General features: G+C 38.1%; 1 protein-coding gene across 2 annotated transcripts in view; it reads right to left on the bottom strand.

Annotated features, from left to right (window-relative positions):
• LOC145249666 (putative neutral sphingomyelinase) overlaps positions 1-14,597 on the bottom strand; it is a 210,959-nt gene that overhangs the window by 104,058 nt on the left and 92,304 nt on the right. For both annotated transcript variants that reach the window (XM_080111450.1, XM_080111451.1), the window contains 2 exons: positions 11,225-11,301; positions 3,623-3,806 (listed from right to left, as the gene is read on the bottom strand). In XM_080111450.1, the coding sequence (XP_079967576.1) occupies positions 3,623-3,806; positions 11,225-11,301 (261 nt within the window). The remainder of the gene's footprint in view (positions 1-3,622; positions 3,807-11,224; positions 11,302-14,597) is intronic.

Here is a 14,597-nt window from a genome sequence, read left to right as displayed (position 1 = left end):
CAACATTTGCTGAATCCTGTCTGGTCATCTGCCGCCACACCGCAAATCTCGTAGGCCCGCAATCAATGAGAGTTAGAAAGGGCTTGCCACTGTAATGGGTAATATCCATGGCCAGCCGCTGCCACACACTCTCAACTTCCAAGCGACCCTTTTGCCATCGCTCTGGTGCAGGATCAATAGACTGGCAAGCCTCACAATTTCTGACGATCTGTCTGACATCCATCTTGGTCACTGCTGGGTATGCACGCCTCACAAAATAAAGGGTCCTCTTGATACCCGGATGTCCGCTCTGTGCATGAATTTTTTGTATTTGACATGGGTCGATTGCAACTGCACAAGATCGAGCAGTAATCTCCATTCCCATCTTCGCGGCTTCATACTATTTCTGAGGTACACGGGTCAGTTGGTCAGCACGATTACAATGTGATGGCACCAGAGTGACGCTCAGTGATAGCCCATACTCAGATACCAGGTTTTTTAGCGTGTCTAGCCTTCTCCGTATTAACATTTCGCTTGCTGCCTTGGTACGGATTCGTGTCCGTCCTGAAAATGTGTCAGACACCCAGTGGTAGACACAGAGAGAATCTGTGTACAAGGTCAACTTCTTAGACTGCCACTGCAGGGCCAGATTTACCCCCTTTACAACAGCGTCCAGCTCTGCTAGGTTGATATGCTGAGAATCTGTTACGGGCCGCAGCCAACACGCATCCTCGAACACGTTTCCTCCTTGCTCCAACGATACTCCCAACGCCAAAGAACTGGCATCAACCCACACACCTACGTTGTCTCCGTTAACACACCACCGCCCACAGGCAGGGTCCTTCTTGTTCACTCTCTCCGGTGTCTCTTTAATCATCAGAGTTAGTAGGACATCATCGGATATGTCATCCCAACCCGTGGTTGTTAAATTTGCTCTGCGTTTAATCACACCAACAGCTGCGCGGAGCCAGCCACAGACCGGTAAGTGACCAACAAGTTTTCCACACCAAGAAAAAACGGTCCGCCTTGTAACGAGGTTGGGGATGCTTGGAATTTCACTGCCACGCCTCCATTGTAGGGTGCCATCTTCTTCATAAACATCCAATCCCAATACACGTGCTCCTTCCCTTAAACGTTCGGGATTCTTGCATTCCAGACCAAACTGAGCCAACTTTTCTTTGACACACGACGCAGACTGTACATCTTCATTGACGTATACGTCATCAATGTAAGCTGACGTTGAGTCCCTCATGGGCTTTTCTTGGGACAATACTGTGTTGACAATAGTCTTCATGATCTGTGGTGCCACATTTAGGCCAAAGCCAAGGCGTGTAAGGCAGTACCTCTGCCCCTGGAACCAAACTGTCTGGAACGGCCACAACGTCTCATCAACTCGCACATGTAAATAGGCTTTTCGCAAATCCAATATTGAGACATTAGTGCCTTTCTGACGCCATTCCCTCAACTTACTGGCGCATACATCAGCATCGGCAGTGTAGGCTTCAATATGCTTGTTAAGCTCCCTATAGTCCAGCACGGGCCGTACTTTCGACTTGTTATGCTGGACTACTGCCATCAAGGGTATTAGACCCTTCGGAGGCTCAAGCTTGTCCTCAGGGTAGGGGATTAACCAGCCATCTTGGATCCACGCCTTTAGTTCCCTTTCGTATTCTGCTCGGGCCTCACTGGGTATAGGGTACTCTGCAACCCCATTCTTGAGTTTAGTCGGTGCCATTCCCTCGGTCCACTTCCAAGATGCAATCCAGGCCCTCTTGCGCGAGTCGTAGTCCACTGTAAAATCCGGCCGATCGATATGGAGCGCTGCACACACTGGGGCCTCTAAGAATCGCACCTTTCCATCCCGATGAATTGCGACTCCCCCCAGCGCCTTGATGGCATCGTATCCGAGCAACAGGTCAAACCCCAGGAGATTTCCTTGGGTCACGAGCACATTGATCTTAGTGGCTGCACCGGTGTCCGTGTAGATCTTGACAGTTCCAGCTCCACAGCATGTCTGGGTCTCGCCTCCTAGTGTGGTGACTTTGATCTTCCTCTTAGTCCAACTTGGACACAGCCTGGTGTTCACTATAGTATGCGAACAGCCTGAGTCGAGAAGTGCTGAGCAGGGTATCCTGTTTACGTAGACGGTCATTACTGGTTGCGCCTTGTTCAAATTTTGCTCGGGGAGCAGGGCGGCGCTGACGTCCTCTCCCCTGATACGTTTCCCGCACAGTTTTGGGCTAGATGCCCCAAACCGCCACACTTAAAACAGCGCACACGCCCCCTGTTGGTGCAATTCCTTGCAAAATGTCCGCGTCGGCCGCAGCGAAAACATTTCCCATTGCTTGCAGGGTTCTGATTCGGAATCTCCCGAGCGCCAATCTGGCCTGTCTGTGTCGCCATCACAACTGGTTCCCCCAGGTCCTCCTCATCTTTGATGATGGCTCGAGCACGTTCCATCAAGTGTTCCATGGTCGTTGTTGAAACGCTGGTTGAGGCTCTCAGTAGCTGCTTCACCCGAGTGGGAAGGCCCGCCACAAATGCGTACGCGAGCGTCCGCTCCGACACCCCTCCACCGAACAGAACTGCGAGTTTCTTTAACTCAGCGAAGAAAACGTCCACGCTTTCCTCCGGTAGAAGTTTTCGGGAAGCAAATTTTTCATAGGCCGTACAAGAATCCATGGCAAATGCCTTGTACAGCGCAGCTTTAATTGCGGTGACATCTCCCTTTTCGGCAGCACTGAGTTGCTGATATACACTCAAGGCACCCCCAGCCAATCTCAGGGGAATTACAGTGTGTACCCTTTTCACCTCACAAAGGTCGCACGTCAGCTCGACCCTTTCAACCCAGTCGACGATGGACGTGGACCCGTAAAACTCGGGTATGAGCTTTAAGTCAAATTTCGACTCGGTCATAGTCCTAGAGGCCAAATGGCCGAAATAGCTTGTAAGGAAAAAGTGTAAGGAAAAATTCAAGATGGCGCCCGACTCTCTCTTTAACACGGTAAGATATCCTCAACACGGCACAAGAAGCAACAGCCACACGATTCCCCAGCCAACTCAATCGTCACTCTCCCACGTCTTTCCCCTCACCCGCTTTTATCGTCGTTCTAGGCCGGCTAAATTTGCATATTCCGAGAATTCGTGTGACTTTGCGAGACATCATACTTTACAAAAGACGGCGGTTGCCATCTTGGTCCTTCTTTTCTATTTTTGGTCGGTAACGCTGAGCTGGTCTCGAGGTAAGTCTTTTTCCCCTCATCCGTCTCTCCCACGTACCCACACAACACGCAAACACGCGGGCGCTTATCTCCTGGATGCACGTTACAGTAACTTGGAGCATAAAAATATTGAATGCATAAAAGAAAAATAAATAAACATTGGAATGCTTATTCTATTCTCTTTCCATCAATGTAATTCTTTTAAAAATTGACCCCCAAAAAAGATATGACTTGTTGAAGAGGTATGTAATATTGCCGATGTCCACGAAAATACAGCATATGCTTGTAATGCTATGGGTATAATAATAAATACGCAATCTGCATAAATTAAAATATCATATTTAGGTATAATTTATGATCGAGCAATGCCGAGTGGCCTGTTAGTAATGTTAAAAAAAGAACATTTGACAGCCAATACTTACATGGGTCACATAGACGTTGATGTTGAGACCATTCATATCAAGTTTGACAAGACCAACACCTTTACCACCAAACCAATCTCCATGGAGTAGTTTATGTGCATAACCATTCAAATGGAACTGAAGATAATGGGTATCTTTGATTGGGAATCTTGAAAAAATACACATCCCACTTCCAATGGCACCACTAGCAATAAAAAACATATTTTTAGAAGAAATAAAAGTTAAAAAATAAAATTTTAGCTCATTTTTAAACTTTAGAAATTAATTTCTGATAAAATTATGATTTTTAAATAAAAACAGTTTTATTTAACTACAGGGTGGAGAACGATTAATTTGTCGCTCTAAAGAAAACAACAGTACAGCTTGATTTCAAAACTTTTATTGAAAAAATAAATTCAGATAACTTTATTATGTAGTAGAGCTGACATTTATTCAATGTAGCCGTCTTCAGCTTCAATCATTGCCTCAATACAGATCTGGAACTGGGAGCATGCCTTTTCCACAAGTGCCACAGGAGCTCGATGAATACTCAATGGATGGCAGCGATCATGCTGGCTTTGGTGTTGTGGGAGGTTATGTAAGCGATGTTCTTAATGTATGACCAAACAAAATAGTCCAGTGAGTTTAGGCCGGGGGAGGAGGAGGGGCTAGTGAGAGAAGAGTATAAAGTCGTAGCACTCGTTCTGAAGCCAAGCCTGGGTCTCTTTGGACTTGTGGGCCAGCGCTGAGTTCTGCTGCCACACCCAGGGTCTGTCTGAAGAGTGTTGTGATCCCCTGTTGCAACAGTGGATCACCACACTCTTCATCACATCCAGGTACATTTTCATATTGACTTTCAAGCCGACATCAAAGATGTGAGGTGGCATGATGTGGCCCTCACTTGAAACCACACCAAAGACCATAACTTTGTTTTCACCACTCTTGGCACATCCCTGTTATTCGTGGTAATCCAGCAATGCATTTTGAAGGTGCTGGCAATGGTCCTGTTGTCATAACTTGGATCAGTAAAGAGTATAAGTTGTACAGCAATGCATCTCCGATCTCATTTGTTGAACATTGTGTCACTTTCTGTTAAAAGGAATTTCATCATGAAATTTGGAAACTAATCAGGAAAAAAATCAATCTCACTTATTGCTGGAATTGTACTCCAGCAATAAGTGAGATTGATTTTAAACTGTCCCATTTCATTTTTTGTTATCTTAAAAGTAAAACGAGTGCCAGAACATGAGTGTCAAACATTGAAAAAAATACTTTTCAGACTCCAACTATTAAGTAAATCAATCTTTTTATTTTTTTTACGCATTTAAAATTGTAATTCTATGCTGTTTTCCTTTTTTGTAGTAGCAATTTTTAATCATCCTATTCAAAAAAATATTGTCCTTTTTCAGAAAAGCAAACAATTTGACTATTAGTCCTCATAATTATAAGCTATTAGCCAGCAGTAGAGGTTGTCAGCTGTTTACTTTTAAATTAATGACAGTGTTTTATTTTAAAGATATAAATAAATAAAAAGAAATAATTTAGAATAGAGGAGGATTAGTTTTATATATAAATTTAGTATATATAATATATGATCGCCCATTTCCTGGCTATTCTGGCCAGGGAAGTTAGCACTCCAAATACTTTTGATATATTTTCAAGCTGAAAAATTACTCTACCATATCAAGTGACAAGCTTGCCTCTTAAAAATGCCTTCCATTGAATATGTTGTACTATTAATCATAAATCTGAGTGACAAGCCCCCCCCCCCTTCCTGAAAAAATTCTTTTAACTCTCCCACGAACTCTAGGTCTAAACCCTACCACTAGCATTACGTTGGAGTAGCAAAACCATACATAATCAATTAAATTTTAAAAAAAAACAGACACCTCCTAAAAATATGTACAGAATTTATCTCATGGAAAAATAAATATATTAACTGCCATAAAATGCTAGAATAGTCCGGAACTGGTGGATTATTTTACTAAAATAATTTTTTGTTCTCCCATAAAAATCCTGTTAAAATCACACATTATCGTCAACCCCCCTCCCCAAAAGAAAAAAATGCACAGAATTTATTACTCCTAGAAAAACAATTGGATAACTGCCCTAAAATGATGAAATATTTATATTAATGTTATTTTTTTTTGTTTTTTCTTTGTGTCATGTTTTTTAGGGTGTTTATATGTAATTGCCTAAAAAAAGGAAGAATTGCATATTTTTCTTTGCTAAAGAGGGAGAGTCAGAGGTTCGAAGACAATCAGATACTGCTGTAGTTCCGACCATAAATGATGCTGACTGGCAATCTGTTAGCATTTACTTCTACGGGAAATGAGTTTGGTTCTGGGTTTGGTTGCATATATGGTTGCAAAGCTGAAACTTAAAGGAGTTGACAGAAGGGATCCCCCAGGAGTGATGGCTGCAATGGATGCTTGGAGAAGACGAACAAAGTAAAAGTTATAACAATGAAGTTACAAGAACAAGGAAGTAAAAGTTATACAACAACGTTCCATAGGTGAACCTGTGGAAGGATTATTACCATTGAGCATTATGATTGGTTCGGCATCTTTTCAAAAAGATGAGCAAAAGATTTCCAGAACAATGGAAGCAAGTGAGAAGAGATTCCCACTGCCGCCCTCCTCCTCCTCCTCCTCCTCTGCTTACCACAATAGAAGTCCACATTTGCCATCATACCTCCTCGCAAAAATGGAAATCAAAACGGAAAACAAAAAATAAAAGCCAAGTGCTAAACCGGGATAGGGGCTTACTTGGCTCATCCGAGTATTGATGTGAGAACTAATGCGAATTGCAGGACTTGGTGAACGTCGACACCTCAAACGTGCATTGCAGCTCTGAGATCCTTTGTCTCAGGGCCACGTCTAGTTGAGAAATAGAATGTTACATTTTTGCCATTAACGAAAAGACATCTTGCAAGTCTTTGTCTGCTTGGTCTCCAGCACAGTAGGTACCATAATGTCGCAAGAGAGATGAGAAAGTAGAAAAGCAATGGGAGCATCACATTTGTTTACTTGCTCCTTTTTCTTTCTCTGGCCTCCTTCGTCTCCCGCAGACAAACTGTGGAGTCTTCCCCTTTTCAACTATGGACAAGAATGCGAGACAAACACTGTGGAGGAGGAGAAGAAGATGGAATCTGTCCAAAGCAGCCAAAAGCCACCAATTGGTGATGCAAGTGCCATCTGTTTGTCTCGCCTTCTATCAAAAAGGGGCTGGCCAATGGCACCTTGAGCAGCATGGCCAGCACTGCCTTTTTCCATAATGCTGATGTGCATTGTTTTTCGTCGGACAAGTGCTCCATCTGCGAGACTACACATGGTGAATCAAGACTCTCTCTATCCAGAGCAAAAAAAAAAACATGAAACCGCTGCCCTCAGGTCAGACGACACAACCTGGTAAACAGAAACCAACTGAGATTCCCTTAGTAATGATGAGTGAACTGGAAAAAGCCCAACACCGAATCCCGTCATAAGTAAAAGCTTTCAGGATGTGTGGCGCATGAGTCAAAGGCAATCGTTCATTTTCATCCTGCATAGTTTGGAGTTCCTTCGATCAGAGCTACCCATAATGTGGATAGTGAGCGATGGCCTTCAATCCGAGAGTTGAGTTGCTTGAAAACACAACCCAAATCAGGTGTAAAGATCCATCCAAGGCTAAATACCAAGATGAGTTCGATAGTCAGCAAGTACTATGAAGGAAAGTTAAAAAGAACTTTGGAGAGAGGGTTAAAGAGAATGTGAAACCGCCCAGGTGATAACCATGACAGTGACGATGGCTGTGACAGAGGGGACACAAATATAAATTTAACACTTTGAGAAGATTCTGCTCCTTTCATCTTTTGGGGCTGAATATGACTTTTGTTGAGTTTCCTTTACGAGAAATATCCATTTTTCAAAGTTCTTTCTCCTTTTAAAACATTGTTTTTTTCACATTCCTTTTTGAAAAAACAAAATGTTTTGAAAGGAGAAAGAATAATATTCTGAAAAATGGATATTTCTCGTAAAGGAATGTGAAGGAATTATATAGACGGTTCAACAGCTGCCTTCCTTTAGAGATCTGTTTTCTTTTCAAAGATAGGCTTTCCATGTAGATCATCTACTGAATACAAAACCAGGTCTTTTTTCTATGAACTGCTTCTATTTAATGAAGCTAAAAAATCTTTCAGTAGCCCGTGAAAGGGCCCACAGTGACAGGGGTAACAATGACTCATTTGGGTGAAGAGGGTCCTTTAGTACAATCTGACCAGCAGTTGACCGTAACATAATCCAACAAAACCATACACAAGACAGAGGCTAACGTTGACTTCCCCACTACTCTCAGCACTGCAAAAAGGGGTAAAAAAAACAAAAAAACAAATAGGCTCTTAATAGTTGTGTCTGGATGACACTCCTTAAAGTCTGAGTGAAAGTATAGTGATTTTGACCATAAGTCAAAGGGTCTGTCTCAACGATGTGAAGTCCAGTGGGAAAAGTAGAGTGACTCTGGGTGATTTTCACATTTAGTCATCAATCCTAAGGCCAAAGGTGATGTGGACACCAGTAGAGAACAAAGCGGAGTCTTGACCCAGTTCATCTCTCTGGAGCTATCGCTACACCAACTTATTTAGAGAATTTGCTGGGGATGTCTCTGCCCCTCAACTAATAGAATTTAACTTGCAATTCTCAATAATACATCATTGTTCTAACTTTCTGCCACATTTACTGGTTCTAATAAGCCAGGATCTGCCCTTATGACACTGGAATTGTCAGCAGATTTACAACATGCATTTTCTTTCCTCCTTCTTCCTGAATTTTCTATCTCGCCCTGCTACTATGACAAAGGCTTTCCTCCTATTATTCAGACTGGTCTCTCAAAATACAATTCTTTATTTAATTTGTCATCAATTCCAACCACACAAAAGAGGTTATTAACAGATATTTTAATCAATAATCATCGAGTGGATTCAGTTTTTGATAAGCAATTCGACACTTGACATACTTAAGAATTCAGTTAGCAACATTAGCAACGGCAATCGGTCTAACAATATTTTTTCTGTTGATAATTAGTGTCTGAATAACAATCTGCCATTGATTATCATTGTTTCGATATTGGTCAAGGGCCTAATGTTCTTTGGCTGGACACAGATCTGTGACAAGACCACCTTCAATGAGATATGTTTCACATGCTAAATAAAGTGCCATTAAAATCGTCAGCCATTTTTATTTCACGATTGCTCGGAAAATAAATTTATTATCAAATCCCATTTAGTTTTATTGCTCAGTATTCTGAGCAATAAAACTAAATGGGATTTCTTTGAGAAAACCCAGAATATTTCTTATCAATTTCCTTTCTTTTATGACTTCTACAAGCGATTAACACAGTTTGGACCCTCTCCTCCTTCCAATTTTCCTCTTCAACCTTTTCATTCTTTCCTTTCTTTTTCACTGTCTGAATTTCTATGTTTGTCTCCGTGGAACATCACCCTTTTTAGCTGTCAACATTGTCACATTTGCATATTTTCCATACAATTTTACATTATTTCCATAATTTTGAATAGGTCATTATTATTAGGAGAATATTTATCTATTATCCAAGAAAATACTTTGTGAATCTATATTTCATCTTCTGTTGTTTTTCGTATTATTATATGTAAATTATATGTAAATTTATTATTGTATACACTGTTTTGCAAAGCCGTTTCATATATTTGGGTAAATTTTATATCATATCATATATTTGGGTAACTTTTATATCATATCATATATTTGGGTAAATTTTATATCATATCATATATTTGGGTAAATTTTATATCATATCATATATTTGGGTAAATTTTATATCATATCATATATTTGGGTAAATTTTATATCATATCATATATTTGGGTAAATTTTATATCATATCATATATTTGGGTAACTTTTATATCATATCATATATTTGGGTAAATTTTATATCATATCATATATTTGGGTAACTTTTATATCATATCATATATTTGGGTAAATTTTATATCATATCATATATTTGGGTAACTTTTATATCATATCATATATTTGGGTAAATTTTATATCATATCATATATTTGGGTAAATTTTATATCATATCATATATTTGGGTAAATTTTATATCATATCATATATTTGGGTAACTTTTATATCATATCATATATTTGGGTAAATTTTATATCATATCATATATTTGGGTAAATTTTATATCATATCATATATTTGGGTAAATTTTATATCATATCATATATTTGGGTAAATTTTATATCATATCATATATTTGGGTAACTTTTATATCATATCATATATTTGGGTAAATTTTATATCATATCATATATTTGGGTAACTTTTATATCATATCATATATTTGGGTAAATTTTATATCATCATATATTTGGGTAACTTTTATATCATATCATATATTTGGGTAAATTTTATATCATATCATATATTTGGGTAAATTTTATATCATATATATTTGGGTAAATTTTATTAAAGTGCAATGTTTTATTTTAGCCCACTTTTTTCCACTTTTTTCAAATAATTTATTTAATATTTGGATCAAATTTTTCCATTTTTCTTTCTATTTTGAGAGTACTTCAATTTCATTCATCAAATCATCATCAAGGGAGCTTAGCCTTGGTGTGTTTACTGTTTTTTTAATGACTTTAAAATGAGCATTTGTAGTGATTAGATGTTCCATACAAACATGATGAGCAAAATTCAAAAGAATGATAAAATTTGTTAATGCTAGGCATATTACTTTTAATATCAACAAAGAATTTCAAACTGCAAAGACATTGAGGTTCTTGGCATGATCTCCATTTTCCTTTCGAAAGACCCAAGAGTCACCACCAAGAATCTAGTAGGAGGTGCTAAGGAATGTGGTAAAGCCTTGGGTGAACAAGATCACTATCAAACACCCCTACATCTTCTAGCAGAACACTGCTCCTGCACCCAAGGCAAAGACAACTCATGTGACTGCTCAACAATGTTCCTCGCCACTGGTTGGCAGACTTACAGCTGCTCTTCCCACCTGACTGCAACTCCCTTGAGTTTATTCCAGAGTTTGATTGAGGCCAAGACCAAGAAGAAACATAGTCAATTCTCTCAAGGCCGCCATGATAAAGACATTTGCAACTATATATAAAGATATGGTCATGAAAAATGATCACATCTACTGACAGTTGTTACATTGAAAAATAATATAGTATGTAACTGTTGCTAAATAAACTGTTGAGTCTTTGTGTATACAAATCTTTGTTGCTTGTTTTCTTTTTGTCTCTTTTGGATTTCACTGCTACACCCGATGTGTGTGTGTGAAAATAAAATAGGTGTTAGACTGAAAGGTAACAATTAAAGATTTTTAGATTCCAACCGATGTGAATAGCTTAAAAAATGTTTCATCTGCTACATGGTATGAAAATAAAAACTTTGAATGAAAGTTTGTACAAAAATTCTAATTCCAAAATAACTATTGTTGAAAATCACAAAAACTAAATGTGGAAACAAAAAAAGGAAATATTAAAAATAAAAACAAGTCTAGAGAAAAGGTTTTACAATAGAACCGATTCCAGAAATCATCTTTCAAAATTAAAATTCATTTAAAGAGAAGTACTCACCTGTGAAAATAATGAGAATGCGGAAAGTTTGTGGCTGTAACCTGGCTGATGAAGTTATAATCAGAGGGTGACCAGATCTAAAAGAAAAAGAAAAATTATCTTAAAAAAAAAAAAAAACAAAATAATTAAACGTCTTGTACAGAGAAAAGTACAATTGTAAGCAGGTAAATATTTGTTAAGGTTTCAATTTTATTGCACCGAAAGGTTTCAATTTTATTGCATAGAAAGGTTTCAATTTTATTGCAATATAAAGGTTTAAATTTTATTGCATATAAAGGTTTAAATTTTCAATTATAAGCAGATAAATATTTGTCACGGTTTAAATTCTAGTTTTAAGAATTGATTTATTTTCAAAGTTATATTTGTTTTTAATACAAGTTCTTATTGCTGACACCATTGTTAATCATCTTGGGCAATTAACATTACATTAGAAATGTTTGCATTACATTTCAAAAACATTTTTCTTTTCATTTTTCTACCTCCAATCAAATATCTTTGCTAGTATATACAAGTTTGCTAATGAACAGTTGATTGTTATAATTTCTTGTTAGCATATGCCAAGGACGAGGTAATGCTGGGAGAATAGTAATATTATGATCACAGAGTAAATACTACACAAATAATAATAAAAAAAACTTTGTGAATCTATACAACTTGAGAGATGAAATTGTTAATAGATGACAAAACCCAACATTTAAAATTCAGTAAAACCTGGAGACAGTTGCTTTACAACTATCAAACGTTCACCACAAAATCATGTATATATCTAAATTTGTGAACACAAATTATTTCTCAAATTCATAATAAGTTAAAGATTGTCTATTTTTAGAAAGGTCATGATCAACTTTTTTTATTTGAGCTCTAAGAAAAAAAAAATCAAGTTTAATTTAGATTTATTCAAAAACTTTAAAATAGTAAATAAATGGGATTTTCAAAAGCAACAAAGATATTGAATCAAGAGTTTAAGTTTTGGTAATCTTAAATCCCTTTAATAATACAAAATCGGTACTGACAATAGAATATACAATACAGAAATCAAAGTGATGCTAAGACCTCTGCAAATCTATTAGATATGAAATATAGAAAAATATATGAAAAAGAGCAAAATTATTTTGAGGAGACTGTATTATTTTTCAATCAGAAAAGGGAAAGATTATGTTATGTCTATGAGTTTATGATCCAGTGACAAAGAGTGAAACCCCATATATCTCAAAAATGCAGAATTCCTCCCAATGATAACTAGGGGAAGTAGGAGGAATTGATATTTAAAGGGAAAAAAAGGAACTACCTTTTCTAAAGATGGTTTTGATTGTGATGGTGTTGCTCCTAGGATCAAATGTAGGATTTTATTATAACGACTAAATGTGTCTAAAACGGCATTCTAAAGCTACATAAGATAATGGCTTATAGTCTAGACACAATAAATTTTTATGTGGCATCTGTTGTTGCAAACCTACAGTACTTTGGTCTAGAAGGGAATTTTTGCAATCAAAATATTATATATGGAGATAATGGCTTGCATTTTAGTTTAAAAGGCAAAAATCAAATAGCATGCTTCAATTGTGCTTTAAACAGAAACATTCATTTTGAACACACTCCTGTAATATCAAAGAACCTACTGTTGATTTTATATGCTGGGCCTTTCTGCTTGTGCGGTAATAAAACTTTTCAAATGCACTTGCGATGTTAGGCTGTATAAGGCATTAATTTTAATTAAAATTGCCTGTTCCTTCTTTCAGATTTTTTTGATTATCGATACTTATCAAAGACATTCCGATATAAAACCTATCTATCATAGATAGACAGATAATCATCCTCTTCTTCTGCCCGTTGATTTGTCATCTCCTTCAACTAACAAACTTTTTCACTTTGCTTATGTGAAACAGTTGTTGCTTTTCTATTTCAATTACGGCAATCATAATTTGAATGATATTGCAAAAAGAACATTATTATTTGAACAGAAAAGTATTCAACACTTGATTGAATATTGTGGAAAAAAAATCAATATGTCTACAGTTTATGAAAAATAAAAATTTTACTTGTAATCTATATTTGGACTCTGTATATGGAACACCCTTCCCTTGACTGGAAAGCATGAACTAGAATCGGAAAAATCAAACCGTCATGTACTTTAGACTAACCTTGCAACAATGTTACTTATACTTTTCTCTACCATCGGTGCCGAGAAAGTGCACAAGTGAATGAGTCGAGCCTACCTGCGGTGAAAGCGAACCCGAGACCTTTCAATTACAAATCAAGTCCACCAATGAACTACACTCATCTTACTCCAAAGTGATGATTTGGTTTCGCCCAACGACTATGAAAAGAACGATAAGTGATTTGCGGGTTTTGAAATACACTTCTTTAATAACGTGTCTCGCGTTATTGGATTTTCGTATCATGGCGTGTTGATTCGGCGAGATTGTTTGGTTCTGCTTGGGAACGTGTGTGTTGATTCCACAGTATTTGTTCGTGGCATGTCGATTCGGCGGTGGTATTCAGAATTGTGTAAATATATTTGTTAAGGACTGTGCCATCACATGTGAAAACAAACATATATATATACTTTTTTTTTCTGACACTATCTCCCTTGTGTAGCGGCAAGCTAATTCGGCTATCATGGCCTTCGACCTTAAGCTCATACCTGTATTTGATGGCAGTGAATCCGAACAGTCAGTAGTGGAGTGGTTGGAGAAAGCTGAACTAATATGTCACCTGAGTGGGATGAAGTGCATCAAGTGCGTCATTCCGATGTGCTTGTCAGGCGGCGCATATGCTGTGTACTAGCAATTAAGTGACGAAAAGCGGGCCGATTTTGAGTGTATAAAGAAAGCACTGTATACAGCGTTTGCTTTGGATCCTTTCGGTGCATGGAAGCAGTTTGCAGCATGCTGCCTCCAACCAGGTGAAACAGTCAATGTGGTTTTAGCAGAACTACACAGGCTTGCTATCCTGTTTGGCGGCGTCTTGGAACAATGCCTTCAATGTGCATTCATTGCTGGAGCATGCAGAAGACTTATTACGAGCATCCTCCCAGATGGAAACCTAAATCTATCACACGTGCTGACGCACGCTCGTGCCATTTTAAAGAATTGCACGGGAGTTCCACAGCAAGCTGCATTAGCCACACGGTCAACACAAATCTTAAGGAGACGGATACTTCACAGCCGTGTTACAAGTGTAATGGACTCAATCATAGAGCAAGCGATTGCCTACTGGATAGCGCAACGGGAAGAAATGTTAGTGTGAAGCATCGACACCATATCACGTGTTACCGATGTAAGCGGCAAAGGCACATTGCCAGATTTTGTCCGGGAAACGAGCAAGGGGACGAGAATTCAGCGCCAATCTCATCCCTCAAACTGATGTAAAT

Source organism: Euprymna scolopes, chromosome 28, assembly GCF_053919585.1.
Source record: "Euprymna scolopes isolate OS-2025 chromosome 28, ASM5391958v1, whole genome shotgun sequence".
NCBI lineage: Eukaryota > Metazoa > Mollusca > Cephalopoda > Sepiida > Sepiolidae > Euprymna > Euprymna scolopes.
This window is presented reverse-complemented; position numbering and strand designations above follow the sequence as displayed.